At 49.5% G+C, this 19549-nt stretch overlaps 1 protein-coding gene across 4 annotated transcripts in view; it reads right to left on the reverse strand.

Moving 5' to 3' along the window:
- The window catches only part of ZC3H18 (zinc finger CCCH-type containing 18), a 42179-nt gene that overhangs the window by 22109 nt on the left and 521 nt on the right, over nucleotides 1–19549 (reverse strand). For 3 of the 4 annotated variants that reach the window (XM_014257153.2, XM_014257154.2, XM_014257155.2), the window contains exons 2-9: nucleotides 13627–14222; nucleotides 10873–10957; nucleotides 9742–9890; nucleotides 9260–9352; nucleotides 8610–8767; nucleotides 7103–7135; nucleotides 5463–5580; nucleotides 3398–3696 (exon numbers count right to left, since the gene is read on the reverse strand). In XM_014257153.2, coding sequence (XP_014112628.2) covers nucleotides 3398–3696; nucleotides 5463–5580; nucleotides 7103–7135; nucleotides 8610–8767; nucleotides 9260–9352; nucleotides 9742–9890; nucleotides 10873–10957; nucleotides 13627–14208 — 1517 coding nt within the window. In that variant the 5' untranslated portion in view covers nucleotides 14209–14222. The remainder of the gene's footprint in view (nucleotides 1–3397; nucleotides 3697–5462; nucleotides 5581–7102; nucleotides 7136–8609; nucleotides 8768–9259; nucleotides 9353–9741; nucleotides 9891–10872; nucleotides 10958–13626; nucleotides 14223–19549) is intronic. The other variant, XM_014257156.2, reaches the window with a different exon arrangement.

Below are 19549 nucleotides of genomic sequence, written 5' to 3' on the forward strand. Positions count from 1 at the left end.
TTCTTTCCAAAGGTTCAAGGAGGAACACTTGCTCCTGAATGCATCAGGGTTTAAATCTTTGCTAAATTCTATTCCTCAGCTCCACACCCAGCAATGCTGGGAACACCTCTGGCTTCTCCACACTTTCAGCCTTTAACTCCTCTGCTGTTCAGAGATCAGGTTAAACCTTCCTGCTTTCAGCAGAATGGAATTTGTTCCTGTATTCCTGGCTATTTGCTGTTTGGGTTCTCTCATCCCTTGATTCTGTAGGTCCTGGTTTGTTCCTTCCTCCAGCTTCTGCAGGAGCCCCAACGCCGACAGAGCGACCTGGAATTACCGACATCCTCAGCTCTGCCCTGGCAAAGCTCAGTGCTGCTTGCACAACCTCCGTGGAGGAGCTCTCCAAGCCCTGTGGAGGAGCTCTCCAAGCCCTGTGGAGCTCTCCAAGCCCTGTGGAGGAGTTCTCCAAGTCCCGTGGAGGAGCTCTCCAAGCCCTGGGGAGCTCTCCAAGCCCCATGGAGGAGCTCTCCAAGCCCCATGGAGGAGCTCTCCAAGCCCCGTGGAGGAGCTCTCCAAGCCCCGTGGAGGAGCTCTCCAAGCCCTGTGGAGCTCTCCAAGCCCTGTGGAGCTCTCCAAGCCCCATGGAGGAGCTCTCCAAGCCCCATGGAGGAGCTCTCCAAGCCCTGTGGAGCTCTCCAAGCCCTGTGGAGGAGCTCTCCAAGCCCCACGGAGGAGCTCTCCAAGCCCTGTGGAGCTCTCCAAGCCCCATGGAGGAGCTCTCCAAGCCCTGTGGAGGAGCTCTCCAAGCCCTGTGGAGGAGCTCTCCAAGCCCCATGGAGGAGCTCTCCAAGCCCTGTGGAGCTCTCCAAGCCCTGTGGAGCTCTCCAAGCCCTGTGGAGCTCTCCAAGCCCCATGGAGGAGCTCTCCAAGCCCATCAGCGAGCAGCTCTGCGTGGGCCCAGGAAGCGGCAGGAACGCTAACGGGCAGCCGTGGCGTAAGCCAGCCCCAGCACCGCCCGCAGAGGCTGGACCTGCCAAAAGCTGGGATCCAGCAATTAGGGAAAGGCCAGAGTCTATAAATAGAGGCAGGGGCACTGCTGTGCGTCCTGCTTCCCAGGAAGCGCGGAGCAATCCCAGATTTGACACGTTCAGCAAGCTCGGGAGCCGCTCAATCCCAGGATGCCAAAGCTGCCCCTCTGGAGCCTGGCACGGAGGTATCTGGAGAAAAGGTGAGACGGCTCGAGCCACTGCACTGCCATGAGGAAGTTGGGAGCTGGTGACAGAGTGACGTGGGACACAGCCCAGAGCCAGGTCACAGCACGAGCGTGACAGTGACTCCTGGGGAAACGCCAAGTGACGGATGAGGGATGTGCCCTCCAAGGGAAAAGCTGGAATTACGCTTTCACTTGTTAAAAAGCTTTTTCAAAACTTCTTTCTGCAGGTTTGTTTTCTCCACAGACGCCTACAGAGCCGTGTGACGGGGTCATGCTGACATGGATGTCCACCATGGGAACTGAAATCCCATGGCAGGGGATGGGATGGGCTTCAGGGGTCCTTCCAACGTGGGCAACCCTCACAGGGAAGAATTCCTTCCCAATATCCCATCTAACCCTGCATTCCCTCAAACTTAAGGCCATTCCCTCTTGCTCTGCTACTCCATGCCTGTTGAAAACTCTCTCTCCATTGCAGACTTAAAACAAAAAAAAACCAAAGAGGTGCATCAGAAACTAATTTTGAATGACCAAGATTCATCTCAAGGAGCCTGTTTTGGAGACACAAGAGGCATCTCCAGCTGCCTTGCACCAGAGGGAAGCAGGGAGTGTGTACCCATGAACGCTGTCAATCCCACCTCTGGGATCTCAGTGGTTTCATGGAATGAGCTGGATCCAAGATGGGTGAGCATGGCCACTGCTCTTACCCAGCACACTTTGGGCAGCCCAAACTCTCCCAGCAGAGCCCTGCCCCAGGACTCAGGAGTGCCAAGGAAGGAGCAGGCAGTGGGCTCAGCCCTGGGTCACAGTGACTGTCATTGACTCATGACCCTGAGCTGCCAGGCAGGTGACATCACTTTCATTGACATCATCTCCAATCACATGGGTCTGGACAAGACCTGTCCCATCACCAAGCCAAGGAGAGCACAAACCACCGGGCAATGTGGTAATTAAGGTGCACAAATCGTGGTTGTTAAGTGAAGATTATAATTAAACGGAACGTGTAATTATGGTATTCCTATAACTGCTCCGGAGCTGCTGCTGCACCTCCAGACCGTTCTGAAACTGTCACTTCCTCTTGGGAAAGAGGGTTGAAAATCAGATAACCTTTGAGTAATGAAAAGATAAAAATTCTGGGTTGGATTCAGGACTAAGCCCTGCTCCCACCTGAAACCACCCGATTCCACGTGGAGCCTCATTCCTGCCATTCCTAGCCCTGCTCTTCATCGATCCAGCTCTTCCTCATGCCCGTCGTGTTTTGCACCTTCCTCCAGTGCAGAGGAACAACACAGACACCAGGCAGCAGGAAAAGCTCCAATCAATCTTGGGAAACAGCTTCCCTGCACTTCTCTTTGCCCCACACGTGCCTGTGTGTCCCCAAGGTGCTCCACACGCTGTGGAAGTCTCCGCCTGCCACTCTTCCCAAAAAACTGTTAAGCAGTTTTCCTGGAGATCACAAAATCGTGGAATGGGTTGGGTTGAGAAGGACACTGAGGTTCATCCCTCCTGCCATGGGCAGGGACCTTCCACTAGAGCAGGTTGCTCCAAGATGTCCTGCAAAAAATGTGATGCTTTTCCGTGATTCTGAACCAAAGGAGGTTGTGATGTCAGAGCTTCCATTCCACTGGGATATTTATCCGGTGCTTTACGAGTGACAGAGGAGGCTGGGAAGGCAGGGTACATAAATCATTGGACAGAGGAACAGAACAGGAATCAAGTCCCTGCACTTTCAGTCTGGTTCCATTTTCTCTTTCATACAGGTCACAGCCGGGATTTCCACAATGTCTGGTCAGAGGAAACACACCCGACCTCATGCTGCAATTCCACTGAGCAGTGACTCATTCCAACGACAATTCCTTTACCTTTTCCAGTTGTACTTAAATCTCCAGATACTTTTGCTATCCACAAACTCCCAATGCAGCCCCGGTTCTCCTGACAGACATTTCTCAAGGCCTCAAAGGGAGTCACCACAGGGAACCAACCTGCAGGAGTCCCTCACGCTCCCAAAACCTCTCCATCCCGAAGGGAAGAGGGAGGAGCCGAACATCTCCATACCAAAAGCCACTCCTGCTTTCAGGAGTGATGCACACTCATCTTCGCTGATGTTTCAGCTCCACTTAGCGGCCACGAGGCTCACTGACCACTCCTCTCCTCAGCACTCACACTCCCCAGCGGGAACGCCGAGCCCGGATCCCAGCACGCACTTACCTGGGGAGCAGCGGGGACCGGGGCTTCGCCTTGTCCTTGTCCTTGTCGCGCTCCCGGTCCCTGTCGCGGTCGCGGTCCCTGTCGCGGTCCCTGTGCTGCCTGTCCTTCTCGTCCCTCTTCACTCGCTCCCGTTCCCGTTCCCACTCTTCTTTCCGCCGCTGCCGCTCCTTGTCGCGCTCCCGTTCCCGCTCCCGCTCGCGCTCCCGCTGGCGCCGCTCCCGTTCCCGCTCTCGCTCCCGCTCCCGTTCCCGCTCCCGCTGTCTGTTCTCTCTTTCCCTTTCCCGTTCTCGCTCTCTTTCCTTGGAAAAAAGAACAGAGAAACCACGGTGATGCTGTGGGAGCAGCTCCCAGCAAAGCAAGCCTGGGAATGCCAGGAATGACATCCTGCCTCAGCAAAGGATTGAGATCAATAATCTGCAAATCAATGACAATCAATCAATAACCTGGATCCTGCTGAGCAGAACCTGGACACAACACAGCGTCACAGCCCACACAACTGTTGTTTTCAAAGGCAACACTTGGATTAATTTGGTTTATTAAGCTTATTAAATAAATGTATTGATGCTTACAAGTCTTTCTATAACCAGCTAATTAACTTTGCAAATGAGCACCAGGAAAATAATTGGTCATGTGCGGCCATGGTGAGGCCCCGGCTCCTGTCTGGGCACTGCTTCTGCAGAAAACGAGGATTTAGAGCAAAGGAAAAGCTACTTTTGAGAGGATTTGATGGAAAGCTCACCCCTGAGCAGGACTGGTGGGTTTGGTCACTGCTCCAGAGGCACAAAGTTTGCATGAGGGGAAAAGTTCAGAGCAGGGAAAAGTTCAGAGCCTTGTCTTCATCCAGATGCATTCCTGGTGTAACACCAGCCAACTCCTGGGATTTCAGCAGCTGGCTGCTGCTTTCCTGTGCCTCAATCCCACCGTGCAGCTCCAGCAGCACTGCACAGCCAGGCTGGAGCCTCTGCAGGTACACAGAGCACACCTACCCAAATCTAACCCTCTCCTTCCCAAGAATTAACAAGGAACCCTTTCCTTGAGCAGGCTCTTTCCTGGAAACTCCCTCACTCTCCAAGATGTCCAAGGATGGGAGAGCAGTGCTCAACTGCTACACTGAGGAGGAGCCCAGGAGCAGCAGGAACCACCACCTTCACATCTCACACATGGAATTGTTAAGGTTGGAAAAGACCTTGAGGTCATCAAGTGCAACCCTCAGCCCAGCACCATCACCAAGGTCACCACTGACCATGTCCCCAAGTGCCACATCCACCGGTTTTTGAACACTTCCAGGGATGGGGACTCTGCCACTCTCCTGGGCAGTTTTTTCCAATGCTTTACACCCTCCCCATGAAATAATTTTCCTAAAATCCAACCCAATCCTTTCTTGGTGCAGCTTGAGGCCGCTCCCTCTCCTCCTGCCCCTGTTGCCTGAGAGCAGAACCCGACCCTCACCTGGCTGTCCCCTCCTGACAGAGAGTTGTGCAGAGCCAGAAATTCCCCCTGAGCCTCCTTTTCTCCAGGCTGAGCCGCTTCCCAGCTCCCTCAGGAATTCTCCAGCCCCTTCCCAGCTCCCTCAGGAATTCTCCAGCCCCTTCCCAGCTCCCTCAGGAATTCTCCAGCCCCTTCCCAGCTCCATTCCCTTCCCTGGATGTGCTCCAGCTCCTCAAGGTCTGTCCTGCCAGGGCCCAAACCTGACCCAGAACTCCAGCTGTGGCCTCATCTGTGCCCAGCACAGGGGACAGTCCCTGCCCTGGGGCTGTGGCCGTGCCAGGGCTGGTCCCAGTGGCCTTCTCAGCCACTGTCAGCCAGCACCCCACATCCTTTTCCATCAGGCAGCTTCCCAACCTCGCTCCCAAGCCTGGAGCACTGCTTTTACCCTCATGGTGCTGGAACAGAACATCCTCCCATCCCCTCACCTCCAGCGTGCTCTGTGCTGGAATTAAGCCAAGATTTAACTCTTTGAAAACTCCTGTTTCAAGCACTGCACTGGAACCTTGCCAAGGGCCCCAGAAGAACCTGGAAGAAAGTCGGGAAGGAAAAAGGGGGAAGGGGGAATTTCCTTACTTACTCTGTAGTTACGGTAGGGATCGGGGTCTGTGTACTGAACCCTGAAATTCTCATACTGCCCACCACGCCAGAAACGCTCTATTTCATAGTCATAATAGGGATCTGCATAGGGATCAAGCCTACAATGAAAAACAGGGAATGTTAGAGAGAGGGAGATGGCACCCTGGCACCACAAAAACTGCGTGTTCTAGGTCAGCTCAGTCACCGCCACAAGAAAACCACGCTCAACGCAGCAGGGCTGCACAGAGATGTTTATTTTCTACACAGCCCAACCAAACAGCCATTTGAAAGTGGGGCTTATCAGAGAAAAGCACAAACCTTTCTCGATAAACACCGAAAAGAAGAGCTACCAAAAGTGCAGCCTTCGAACGGGTGCGGTGCAAACACAGAAGGTGTTTTGGAGAGCCACTTCCAGCGCCTGCAAAGGGAGCAGGATGTGCTCTGCCTCACCGATTGAGAGCTGGGATTTCTGCCCATGCACCCACAGCTCATCCCAAACACCCTCAGGAGTGCAAGGGATGGAGATCCCCCCCAGTTCCCCACCCCTGGAGTGATGGCTGCATCCCAGTGCCACCAGCAGCGGACAGGAGCTGGTGCTGAGCTGTCCAGAGGGAGAAGTGGAGCTTTGGGAGCAGGTCAGCAACACCCTGCACCTGGAATTACCCCTTGGAATGAAGGCACCACTTCTCCAGCTGATATTCTCCAGTGGGAATCAGCTGCTGGCCCAGCCATGGGCTGGTGAGCACCTGGCACACACACAGCTGCACAACTCAGGGTTTTTTAGGGGAGGAAAAGGATTGAAATTCCACCTTCCTTAAAGCTCTTTCCTCCATTTCCTGATTTCTATTTGTTTGATGGTTTTAATTCCCCAAACATCAACAACATCCAACCACCTGGAGTGCAAATATCAGATCACTGTGAGGATGGGGAGGTGGGTACAGGGAATAAGAAACTTCCAGGGCCACAGAGGAGCTGGTGGCAGAGCTAAGATTATACAGCAAGTGCTCCCAAATTCCACATTATCCATAATGAGACTCTGATTTATAAAAACAAAAAATTAATAAAGGGTCATTTTTTGCATTTTCAAAGTGCCAAATAACCTAAAGCAGGTTAAGATGTAGGTACTGCCCTGTGAGTTCAGCGGTACCTGTATTTCTTTCACTGCTTTTAAATAATTTAGGATTTTTCTTTTGGACTGAAACAAATAAGCCAAGGAAAAGAGAACCAGGATTTGGGATGCTTCAGTCAGTAACAAACTCCTGATGCCAACCCCAAACCAGCCTGGATTCAGTGACATCAGGTGTTCAAAGAGACAGAAAAACATCTCAAGCCACACCAGAAAGGAAACTCTGCTTTTTCACACAGCCTCAAGCCCAAATTTCCCCTTCTTATAATACTGTGGAAGGTTTTATTTTATTTCAGAAAGGATCACTGCTGTGTGTTTGGGTAATTCAGTGCTTAAATCATTAGAAAATAATTGGTATCACCCCCAAAATAATCCAACATATCCACCGAGTCAGCTGCTGAGGGGACAGCGGTCGGTCTGTGGCCTCGGAAGTTGGAGGAATTGCAATGGAAAAAAAAAGGCAAAAGAAAATTTTCTTACAGTTGTAACAGTACTGGAATCAAAGACCTGCTTACCCATAGTTAATGTTTTCTTTGATGTCCACCTCCCTATAGTTATTCAAAAAAGAAAAAGGGATTCATGAACTACTGAGACAAGTCATGTCACAAGACAGTGCTGAAAGCATTTTCCACATCCCAGCTGCACTTCCAGGGCTCAGTTGGCTGCAAAGTGTCCAACTGGGCAATAAATTGGGTGGAGGGGGGAGAAAAATCAGCATTTTCTAGAGTTTACAGCAGCGGATTCATAACTTTTCCCTTCACACACAGCAATTATATTTTAATATGGCAATATTTTAATGCCACAGGCTGCTCACAGAGCCTTGAGTTTTCAGGAATTACAGTTGTTAGATGACTTTTGTTATGTCCAATACATTTTTTTATGGACTATATGAAAACCAGGCCTGCTCTTAACAATTCCTACATCAGAGAGGCCCAAAATGCTGCTGGTATATTTTATAGGACAGTCATAAAATAAAAATAATGGATGAGCAGCGCCCAGAACACTGGGGGTAAACCTCAGGTGCCTCTGAGAGGAACACAAGGCCAGGATCCAGAGCTCATTAAACTCAGGAAAATATTAATATTTTAGAAAATTCTTTTCTTTCAGGCTGCAGAACTGAGGACAGGGTTTGATTTTTTTCTTAAATTAGGGAAAGGAACTGCACTCCTGAGCAAATCAAAGAACACTGAACAAAAGCCTAATCCACTCCTTTCTAGAGGCTTTTTTGTAATTCATCCACTCTAAAATAAACAGAACTAAGCCTTGCAAACCCTCTGGGAGTGGAAATATTTCCATTATCTGTCCATGTAGGAAGAACAGAGGATGCACGAGCAAGGAGAGACAAATCCACCTCTATCCCTGCAGATTCCAAGCCTCTTTCCCAAAAATTCTCTTCCCATTCTTTTTCTTGGCTCGAGAACTACCAAACAATTTCCCAGAGCTGGGTTTGAGGCCTCCAACACTTTAAACTTCACCTTAAAACCCTCAATCACCTGACCACTTAAATGGAGGGTGCTGGTTGTGGCCAGGTACCAGCTTTGCTTCTGCCCAGTTTAACTGGGACCAGTTCAGGTGTTTGTCAAACCAGTCCTGCACCAGAGCAAAGGAAGCCCCAGCTGGGGCCAGCAGCTCCTGCACACCGAACACGCTCCAACTTCGCAGCCTCAGCTGGAATATTTTTAAATTCTCATGGTTGGGATAAGAAAAAAAAAAGAGGGAAAAAAAGCTGGAAGAATGCACTGGTGTGAAGGAGGCAATGCAGAGCTGGAGAGAGCCCAGGAGGGAGCAGAATTCCAAGGAGACTGGAGGCAGGAAGGGTTAAAGGAGACTGGGAAGGGAGGTGGGGTTGAACTGGAGCAAGTGGAGGCGGCTCAAGTTCTTAACCTCCCCCTTGGTGGAAGCTATTCCCATGTTTTGAGGTGACATTCCCTCATTTTGGAGGGAGAAGTGAACCCCAGCCAGCCTCACTGCACTGCATTCCCACCCAGCTATCCCTGGAGCAAACCCAGGAGTGCCTCTTACGCGGGGTCCCGGACGTCTCTGGTGATGCGGTAATTCCAGTCCCGGAAAAACTCGTTCTCCTTGTCGAATTCCCGCTCATCCTCTCCAATGGTCACAGTGAATCTCTTCTCCTCAAAGTCAGGCTCCTGCTCTTTCCTCATGGTTGCTTTTTTTAATACCTGTCAGAGCACAAAAAACAGCGTGAGGAGAGAAGGTTCCTGGGACAGGGAGAAATTGTGATATTCAAAATCCTGCCCTCGGGAGATTTCCTGCAGCCAGAGCACCTTCTTCCCTCAGAATGTGCAGGATACTGGACTTCTCCTGATTAATTCCCTATTCCACCAGCTCAAAACAGCAGGAAACAGAAGTTTCCCCCCTGCAGTGATCACAAACTGGAGAAACAGGGATTGAAGGGAGGGAAATTGGATCAGCTTAAAGCTTTGTGGAGGGCTGGACTTGAGGGCCACAAACTCCCATTATTTTAAAAATATAACCTCCCCCAAACCAGGATTTGAGCTCTTCTTGTCTAACAATTGTGATGTACATCAAAACATAATTAATAGGTTAGAAGGCAAAAGGAATAGAGAAAGAGCAAGACACCTGTGCTCCAAGAAAGAGCTTTTCCAGTGGATTCTGGAGGCAGCCAGTGATTCCCTGAGGAAGGAATTTACCTCTTTAGCGTGCCGGAGTCCCCTCTCCCAGGCACTTTCTGTTGGAGGGTCTGGAGGAGGTGGAGGTAAGATTTCATCAACCACTGGGCCTCCCTGTTGGAAAGGGGTGGAGAGCAGGAGAAGACACTCGAGTTAGCTTTAAACAGCAAAGCTGTGCTCTGCAAAGCTACCCCAGAGTTACTCCAGAGACGTCTCGGCAGAGCTGAGCTGGGAAAGCGTGGAAAATTACCCCCCTCTACTGGCAACTCCAAGATCTCCACTTAAAAAAATTACACATGCAGCTGTGGGTTGAATTTTGCTGAGATATTAGCTCAAAAAAAGAGGAGAAAAATCCCAGGATTGTGGAATGGTTTGGGTTGGAAGGGACCTTGATGCTCATCTCGTTCCAGTGGAAGGGACACTTTCCAAAAGCCCGCTTTGAACACTTCCAGGGATGGGGAGGATGCTGCAGAAGCCATAAATGCACAGAAGAGGTTCCATACCCAGGGGTTGGCTGGCATCAGCGGGTGAGGCCCGATGGGAGGGGCACCGTTGGGGGAGAAGGGCTCAGGTTTGGAGATCAAGGAATAATTTCCCTTGTCGTTCACTCCGGGGTGGATAAAGCGACAGTTCATGCCCCAGGTGCAGTGCCCTGTGGGAACACACAGCTGTTAGATCCCTGGCTTCCACCAGCAAGCAGCACCTCAGCCCCACAGCCACAAAAAACCCCATCAGGCATTCAAAACCCTTTAGGGAGTAACGTTGTTTGAGGTGTTTGACTTTTCTCAAACCCCATCAGGCATTCAAAACCCTTTAGGGAGTAACGTTGTTTGAGGTGTTTGACTTTTCTCAAACCCCATCAGGCATTCAAAACCCTTTAGGGAGTAACGTTGTTTGAGGTGTTTGACTCTTCTCAAACCCCGTCAGGCATTTAAAATCCTTGAAGGAGTAATGTTGTGTGAGGTGTTTGAGTTTTCTCCTCTGCAGCTTGGTTGGGATTTACCTGTTTTCACACACGTGGAGAGGTATTTGTCACTCTCCACCTGCCAGAGGGGAAAAACAGATCCAGACACGGATGGATTCACCTTATTCCAGCGGGGAGAGAGGGATGGACATACACTGGTAATTAAATGCAGGAATAAGCCTATGAGATCCTCATTTGTTAATGACAAACATTTCCAATCAGGAGCTTTGCCTTTCACAGTGCATCCCAAACAAACAGTGGTGAGGCAGGGAGCAGCATCACGGAATGGTTTGGGCTGGAAGAGCCTTAAAGCTCATCCAGTTCCAATCCCAACACCTTCCACTATCCCAGATTGCTCCAAGCCCTGTCCAGCCTGGCCTTGGACTCCTCCAGGGATGGGGCAGCCACAACCTCTGTGTTTTACTCCAAAACCCCCTGCAAGTTTCCCTTTATTTACCTCCTGCAGGCTCACCACGCTGAGGGCAAAGCCCTTTTTGTGTAGTGGCTCCGTGAAAATTCAGCTTTGGCCCCCAAGAAACAGGAAGGTGACACAGAGGGTGCCTGGGGCAGAATTTATCACGTAACAGCAGCTTAGTGGAGCTAAAAAAAATCCCCAAACAGGATCAATTCCAGCACATCTGGCTCCTCCCAGGCCCCAGAGCGTGGTTACCTTTCATGAAGAAGCGGCAGGTGGGCCGTGGCCTCACTTTCCTGTCGTTGGGGTCTTTAACTTCCCCTTCTTCCAAGTCATCATCCTGGAACAGACAGAGCTGACATTTCATGTGGGGCATTCCCTGCAGGACCTGACATTTCCCCATCTGCTCCAGTATCAGTCACTGAGAGCCACCCTGGGGCAAAACCAGGGGACAAAACAAGGTCAGGTGACAAGGATTGCCCCAGAGCACCTTCACAAGGTGAAGAGAGAAGATTCCAGGTGGCTGTAAAAGCACCTTCCACTGTCCCAGTCTGCTCCAAGCCCCGTCCAGCCTGGCCTTGGGCACTTCCAGGGATCCAGGGGCAGCCACAGCTTCTCTGGGCACCTGTGCCAGGGCTCCATCACCCTCACAGGGAACAATTCCTTCCCAATATCCCACCTAATCCTGCCAGTTCCACCTCGTTCTATCACTCCGTACCCTTGTCCAAAGTCCCTCTGCAGGGACAATCTCACAAATGAACTTTTCAGGTTAAGTCCAACAGATTTCTTCCAGTCATCTCCACCTTCCCTTCTACTCCTCAGCTCCACACTGGAGTTGGGAACCAGCTCAAACAAAACTCTGCCTCATCCCCAGGGACTACAACCCCAGGAATAAATTCCTATAGCTGGAGGTTGCTCCAAGATTAAGAACTAACAGCCATGAAACACTTCCAGATGAAAAGTTGTTGGAACTTTCAAGTACCAGCATTTTCTTCTGTTCTCCAAGGGGAAATAAAAACAACCTTCCCTGGCTTTGTTAGGCTGCACTTGAAAAGCCAAAAGGAGCTGGGGATGCAGGAGGCAAAGGTAGAAATAACCAGAGAGGTGTCACAGGCCAGGAAATCACGATTTTATCCTAAAGGACATCCTGGTCTTCCCTCTCTCTGCCTGCATTTCCCTATTTTCAGCATGTGAAACATGTGAAGAGGGAGCATCTGGATGGGCCTTCCCTCTGCCTGGCAACAGCCGTTTTCTGGGTGGAAAAGATGAGGAAAATTCTCTCCTTTGATCCACTGAGCAGCTGGAAAGAAGGAAACAGCCATCCCTTGGCTGTAGACAAACACAGGAGCAAAGAGAGGTGGGTGAAGAGCCTCTCCTGCTACATTCCTGAGCCAGCCAGGAACAGAGAGCTGTCCTCAGCAGCAAGGGATTTAAAAGCCTGCACTTATATTCCAATTAAAATTTGCATTAATATTCCCCTCCTTCCACGCCAGGAGGCTGAAAGCAGAAGAAAATGCAGAGCTTGAAGTTTTCCCCAAAGGTGGGGCTGCCTTTCAGTGCTGCATGAATGGGAGAACCAGCTCCACTCTGCTGCTTTCAAAAGAGCTGTGTGAAGTCTGGAACAAAAGGGGAAGTATTTATTTCTGGGAGGTCTCCTTGGAATCAGGCAGCTGAGAATGCTGTTATGAGTTAATGTATGAAAACCAGGGTACAGATTCATCTCCTGCTTTGTGAGGAGAGCTCCCAAGAATGCCTCCAGCTCCAAAGGAGAGCATTTATATTTTAATCAAGGAGCAGGCATGGAGTCAGAACTCCAGGAATTTTTTTTTTTTTTTGCCCACAACGTGCTGGAATTCCTTCTGACTGATTCAGGAACACACAAAACCTTTGGAAAACACGTGTTGAACAAAATCACCTGCCAGGATGGGCACGAGAGAAGAAGAAGAAAAATTATGTCATTTTTGAAAGCAATTAAACTTGTCAATGAACTATGAAGAGTAAAAAAAACCACACAAAGTATGATTCTTTAAAGAAAAGGAGGAGAGTCCAGTGAGGCTCCAGGAGCTTCCCAGGGTCCTGTGGCCAGGTCAGACCCACAGGAATGGGGCCTGGAAGGACAGAGCATCTCCCCTGCTCAGCTGAGGAGCCCCAGCAGTGACCCCACCACACTCCAGTGCTTCCCTGCATGTCCCCAGGATATTCCCACAGCCCTGTGCAGGTGGAATTCTGGCACAGGGAGCCAGCCCAGGCACTCTGCACCAGCGATTTCTCTTTACACTCCCACCATTGGGATGCAATTCCAGACCAGGAGCCCACAGGAGGGTTTTTACTGGAATTTGCTGTTTTCTTCATGGAAAAGGAGGGAAATTGTTGTTAAGCTGCACGAAGCAGCTGCTGCTCTGCAGAGCTCCCTGCTGAACACAACCATGGCTAAAGGTGATATTTTTGCTAATCCCCACTTGCAACTAAACCCCACTTCTGATTTTCCTGAATATCCTGAACAGTGAAACACTGCACATCCCTGACCCCATCCCCAAACCATGCCTCTGGGTATTTTCCAGAAATCCCAGCACCTTCCATTCCCTTTCCATACATCCAGGTGGATGCAGCTCAGGATCAGGGTTCCCCACACACCTGATGGTTTGAGCACCACAAACACCCTCCAGCACCAGCCCCTCAATCTGTCCTCATCCTGGACACCCAATCCATGGGATTTGCTGCCAGCATCATTCCCAAGTCCTCCTGGAGCTGAGGCAGAGCAGCTTCTTAAAGCATTGGAGTCTTCTCATACTGAGAGGGAACAAAGCTCATTTTGATGGCTCTGGCACAAAGCTTTGGTTCAGCCCAGGGCACCAGGGCCCAGTCCCTGAGATCAGGGCCTTAGCTCCAGGGAAAAGGGTTCCCTGCACACTGGGGACGTGGATACTCCCATCAGGAGGAGGAAGGAACTGCAATGGGAGAAGCAACCAGCTCTGAACCCCCCCAGGGCTCTGCCCACCTCCTACTTACATCGATTTCTCCATCATCAATTTCCCCATCGTCCTCTTCTTTCTTCTTCTCCTTGAGGGGATCCTGCCCATCCTTCTCATCGTCACTTTTGCTGCTGGATTTCTTCTCGTCTTCAGGGCCATCGTCTCCTTTCTCCTCTTCCTCATCATCGTCCCCAGCAGCTTTCTCCCCATCCTCCTCTGCAGCAGCAGCACTGGGTTCCTCAGGAACCTCCTCATCATAGTCCAGCTCGTGCTCATCCAGCTCCCTGGTGACAGAGGACACTTCCAGGTCATTTGTCCTGTCTTCCTCCTCTCCCTTGTGGGGCCGGGGGCTCTTCAGCTCCACGCTCTGCTCGTTGGTGTCGGATTCCTGCGACTTGGCCTCGCTCAGCCGATCCTCCTCATCCGAGTGGTTCTCCTCTTCCCCCCGGCTCAGAGCCCTGCCTGCATCCTCCTCCTCGCCCAGGAGGCTCCCCTGGCCGCCCTCCCCATCGAGTTCCCGCTCTGAGCCACTCTCCTTCAGCACCTCCTCATCGGAAAGCTGCTGGTCCTCTTCCTCAGGAGAGCAGGGGTTTCTCTCCGGGCTGTCGGAAACGTCCATCAGTCCCCGAGAGCCTGCAGGGCACAGAACAGCTCTGGTTATGGGGAGCACACGGGGAAAGCAGGGCAGCCTCACCCTGAAGGAACTCGTTCTCCTGTGCTTTGCTTCCCAGAGAAAGGTTCTTGGAATTCCTGGAAAGCCAGGTTGGATGGGGCCCTGAGGAACACAATCCAGTGAGTGGAATCCCTGCCCAGGGCAGAGGTTTGGAATGAGAGGAGATTTCAGGTCCCCTCCACGCCAAACCATTCTGGGATTCCATAAATTCAGGAATATGGCTTCTCATAGATCCTTCAAGAGGGAAATTCAGAGTTCAAACTGCACAGAGAACAGATTCCATTATTGTCCCAGACTGGACTGTGCTGCCCTTCCCAGAGCAGAGCCTGAGGTTGGAATTTCACAGAATCCCAGACTGGGATTGGAAGATCATAAAGATCCCATTCCACCCCTGCCATGGCAGGGACACCTTCCACTCTCCCAGGTGGCTGCAAGCCCTGTCCAGCCTGGCCTTGGACACTTCCAGGGATCCAGGGGCAGCCACAGCTGCTCTGGGCACCTGTGCCAGGGCCTGCCCACCCTCACAGGGAACAATTCTTGCCCAATATCCCACCTATCCCTGCATTCCTTCAGCCTGAGCCCATTCCCTGTGTCCTGTCCCTCCATCCCTTGTCCAAAGTCTTTCTCCATCTTTCCTGCAGCTCCTTCAGGCCCTGCAAGGCCACACTGAGCTCACCCCAAAGCTTCTCCAGGTGAACAATCCCAGCCTTTCCTTCCAGCAGAGCTGCTCCATCCCTCGGATCACCCCGCAGCCTCCTCCAGACTCCCTCCAGCTCCTCCCTGTGCTGGGGCAGCTCTGCAGGTGGGGTCACACCTGACAGGGGCAGAACCCTCAGAAAAGACCCCAAAATTCCTTCCAAGCATCAGATCCAGCTGCCTGCACTGAGACTTTCCTAGAAGATGTCTAAACACGTGCTTGGGAGATGTTAAAAACCTCATGTCTGCTGAGAATAAATCAAATAAATACAACAGGAAAGGCAGGGTGCAAAGCAAGGAAAAAACCTGGGCCATACATTAATTTCTTTTATTCCAGAAACAAAAAACCCCATAAATTACAGAAGTGCCTGACTGGAAGTGGCTGAGCTGACTGGGTCACATCCACACAAAAGCTCTAAATACACTGAAGAAAAGCCACAGAATTACAAACCATCTTCATTTTAATGTGTCCCATGTTTTCCTCCAGCTGCTCTCTGCAAGTTCATTTAGTGCTGCCACAAAACCATGGCACAAATGATCAGAGTTTCACCTGGTATTTTTAAAACCTTTGGAGCAGAAATGCTACAAATGTCAGACTCTGGTTGCTCCTTTAAACACACCCAGACATCCACCATCAAATCAGAGTTCATTAATCTTTTATTAAGCTGCTATTTCACCTTTTCCTGACACTTTTCCCTGTTTGTCCACCTGGTTTTGCACAGGAGAGGTGATTTCCCATCAAAAAGCCACCACAGACACACCAAACACTGCCCCAAGGAAAGCAAACTGAGCTTTCCCAGCACCTGAACACCCCCAAATCTTTTGGTAATGAACAGAATTTGCTGCAAATTCCCAAGATCAAAGTCCCACTCCAGAAAATTCTGCTCCTTATACTGTGGGAGGTTTGCAGAGGAGTTAAAACCAGAAAATAAACTCAAACCACTCCCAGAAGCACCTTAAGCTGTATTTTAGGACTGACTATGCTCTCCCCAAACCCTCATAGCCCTGCTGGTATCATTTAATTGATAAACACGAGATAATCTCAGCACCAGCAGGGCCCAGAGCAGCAGAAAATCCACATTTTGAGTTTCCTCCCAGCTCCTCTGCACCCAGGAGTTGGTTCTTGCTCACCAGCAAAGTTCTGATTCCCCTGACAAGGTCAAACCCAAATGAAAAGACAGAAAGTTGCCTCCTGGTGCCAACAGCTCTGAGCAGCTCCCCAGGACAGACCTGAAGCAAATTATCTCCTTATTGAGCACATCCAGCCTGATGCTGAGCTCATAAATTCCTGCACAAATTATTATTGGCTTTAAGAGCCAGCTCAGAGCGGGGATTTTAATTGCCCAAGTGCCTGAGAATCGAATTTGTGTGAACACAAAGGTCAGCCCAGAGAGGCCACCAGAAATATCAGAGCTGCCAGGGGCACGTGGACTCAGGAAATTTGTTTTCTGTTTTCTTGCAAATAAAAAAAAAGGGAAAAAAAAAAAGGTATTTAAGCGAAGCAAATGGCTTTTTGTGTTTGACATGGAGACCTTTAGAAGGATGGGAAGAAACAAATACGTTCTGATGGTGAGGAATATAAAACATTGACCTCCACAGCAGCTTTTATAAAATCCAGAGCATCCAGCAGTTGTAATAATTTCCTATTAATTTCCATCAGCAGAAATGATAAGAAACACAATAAATGATGGCCCAAGTGAGAAGGATTCACATAATCCAGGCAGGGAGGGTTTTTTGGGGTGGATTTCCTTGGATTCAGGGGCTGGACTGTAACTCCAAGATTCCCCAAAATCAACAAAGCAGATTTTGGCAGCAATCTTACCCTGCATGGAAATGCCCCAAAACAATGTCCAAAGGTAAAATCAGCAGCAGGGAGGTGGAAATCAAAAAGAAAACTGCCTAATGATGAAATAGGACAGCAAGTTTAATTCCAGTTTTAAGTGTTGTCTTAAAATAATCTGTAAATCAATTTTTTCCAAATCTTTGGAATTCTGCAAGTGTTTGTTTGTTTGTTTTGAGATGGTTTTTAATCAGCAAATCACAATTTATCCCAAACTTCTGGAATTGTGAGAGGTTTTTCTGAGGAGGTTTTTTAATCTGCAAATCACAATTTATCCCAAACTTCTGGAATTGTGAGAGGTTTTTCCGAGGTTTTTTAATCTGCAAATCACAATTTATCCCAAATCTTTGAAATCCTGTGAAAGGTTTTTTTTTTAGGTGTTTTTTAGGGGTTGTTTGGGGGGTTTTGTATATTTTGGCCTTATAAAAATTGCTTTCTGCTGTCCTTTAGGGAAACATAAAGACAAATATCACAAAAACTCGAGAATAAATGACTCCATGGAAGTCTTTTAAAGCAGCAGCGACAGAAGTGGCAGAGCACAAACCCCCAGGTTTCCTCCCTCCCTCCTCATAAACTTGGCCTTTTTTTGTGCCTTAAAACTAAGCCAGTTTCTTCCTGATTCAAAACCAGTCATAAAAGCAAAAAATTAACTCCTAAGCCCCAGATAAGCTTGTTTGACTTGCAGCTCAGGCAAGAGGCAGGGATGTATTAATGCCTCTCACTGAGCAGCCTTTTATCTTTCAAAAATCTTAAAAATTCAGGCAAAGCTGCCTTTGGTCCCAGCTGCACAATTATTTCTGTTCCAAAGCTGGCTCCTTTTGCTCTAAGTGTGTCAAAAATTCCTTTGCAGGCAGCCTGGAGCAGCACAGGGCACTGGGAATTCCATCCAGGCTCACAAACCTCTCCTGTTCCCAGGCTAAACCAGCTGGGCCAGCCTTTCCATGGGGAGATTTGGGAGGAAATGCAATAAATAAGGGGCATTTTCAGGCAAAAAAAAGTGTTTTTCCCTGGTTTTGGAATGACTTGGGCATGCTTTAGTGAGCTGGAAGCCTCTTCAAAGCAGGTCACAGGTTCTCAGGGAAGAAATTGAGGAGCTGGCAGCAGAACTTCCCAGGAATGAGGAGCTTTTAGTTCCACAACACATCAGTGACTCGGAAGTTTCAAAGCCTGGGCTCTGGAATATTTCAAATTAGGGAATGAAGCCTGAGCTGCTCCTGAATTTATCAGAGTTCCACGGCTTGCACAAGGTGGGACAGAGATGCTCCTCCTACCTGGCCATCCACACCGTGCCTGGATGCACCAGGAAGGAGCCAATTTTTTCCCACCAAAGCCTTCTTAGAAACATTTAAAATCCCACATTTCCCCCTAAAAAGGGGAGGAGAAATTTGTGGAGATGCTACAGAAATTTAAATTTACCTGCTTCACTTGCTTTGTAACATATTTTTATCACAGCTTAACGATATCCAAGATTTTTAAACTTAAAGCAGCCTTGGCTGCACTAAAGGCAGGGAGAGAAAAGCCCTTTGCTACTTAAGTTGCTTTTAAAACTTCACTTCCACCTTGCCAGGGAATCCTAGGATACATTTTAAAAAATATCCTGAAGCTCACACTTCAGGCAGTTGATTTTTACAAGGCCAGAGGAGTCAGAGCAGGAATTTTTACCCAGCAGCTCCTTTTGCAAAACCAGGTCTGATTTCTTCTCTTTTGTTAATTAAACAGCACAAAAAGGTGAACAATTAAAAAGGAAGAAATTCCAGCCAGGAACTGAGTTCCTACAAAAAAGCTGGGCAGAGCCATCCATTTCAGCCTTAAAATCCCAGAGATTTTCATGGATACAAAGAACCAGGTGCATTCCCAATTTCTGCCCCACTCACATCCCTGGAGGAGGTCACAGGACAGGTGGGAAGGAAAGAAGAGAGGAAGCTCTTTCCTTCAGGCTGAAACCTTTGGGATAAAAGGATTAAATCCACTTCCTAAAAGCCAAACAGCTCCTGTGAATCAGATCCATGAAATCCAGGGGTTAAAGCAGAGCAGAAAAGTTCTGGAGCAGGGTCTAAGGGCAGGCAGGAACAATGAGGAGAGCGAATGGGAATAGTGCTGACAGGACAGGTGAGGAGAGAACGGCAGCACAAAAAGATTTAGGGAACAAAGAACTGCAAAAACAGAGGCAAAGCAGAAACCAAGGGCAGGAACCAACATGGGGGAAAACATGGAAGAGCAGCGACAGCAGGAGCAGGAAATCAAATTCCTCAGGACCCAGGAAAAGGGAAAACACAGAGCACTGAAAGGATGAACTTGAGTGCAGCCCTGATTGGAATTCCAGTTGTTAACAGTGTTAATTAACCAAAATCCTCATTTCTCTGCCATCCTTAGGGAGATCTGAGGTGGAGGATGCCCAGGGAACTCAGCAGATCTCAGGGCAGCCTTTAACCCACACTCAGCTGCCCTGGGGGATCAGTTTGGTGGTGAGAAGCATTTCCAGGAGCTGGGTTTGAAGAGGAGCTCAGAGAGGTCCAATGGGGAATGTTCCCCACGGATTTGTATTTGGGACCTGCAGGGAAAAGCAGCTGCAGTTTGTTTTCCCAGCACAGCTGATTTTCCTACAGCTCCTTCCTGCAGCTCTCCCCCAGCAAATGCTGAGTTTGAGTTCTCAGGGCCTCAGGAAGAGACAAGCAGCAGGGTTATACCTGGATCCAGCAGGATTTGGGATAATCTCACTCAAAAGACTGGTTTTGGATCAGCAGTTCGGCA

The sequence above is a fragment of the Pseudopodoces humilis genome, chromosome 14, assembly GCF_049639895.1.
Source record: "Pseudopodoces humilis isolate 2021_Gansu_Grassland_sample_001 chromosome 14, ASM4963989v1, whole genome shotgun sequence".
NCBI classification, from domain to species: domain Eukaryota; kingdom Metazoa; phylum Chordata; class Aves; order Passeriformes; family Paridae; genus Pseudopodoces; species Pseudopodoces humilis.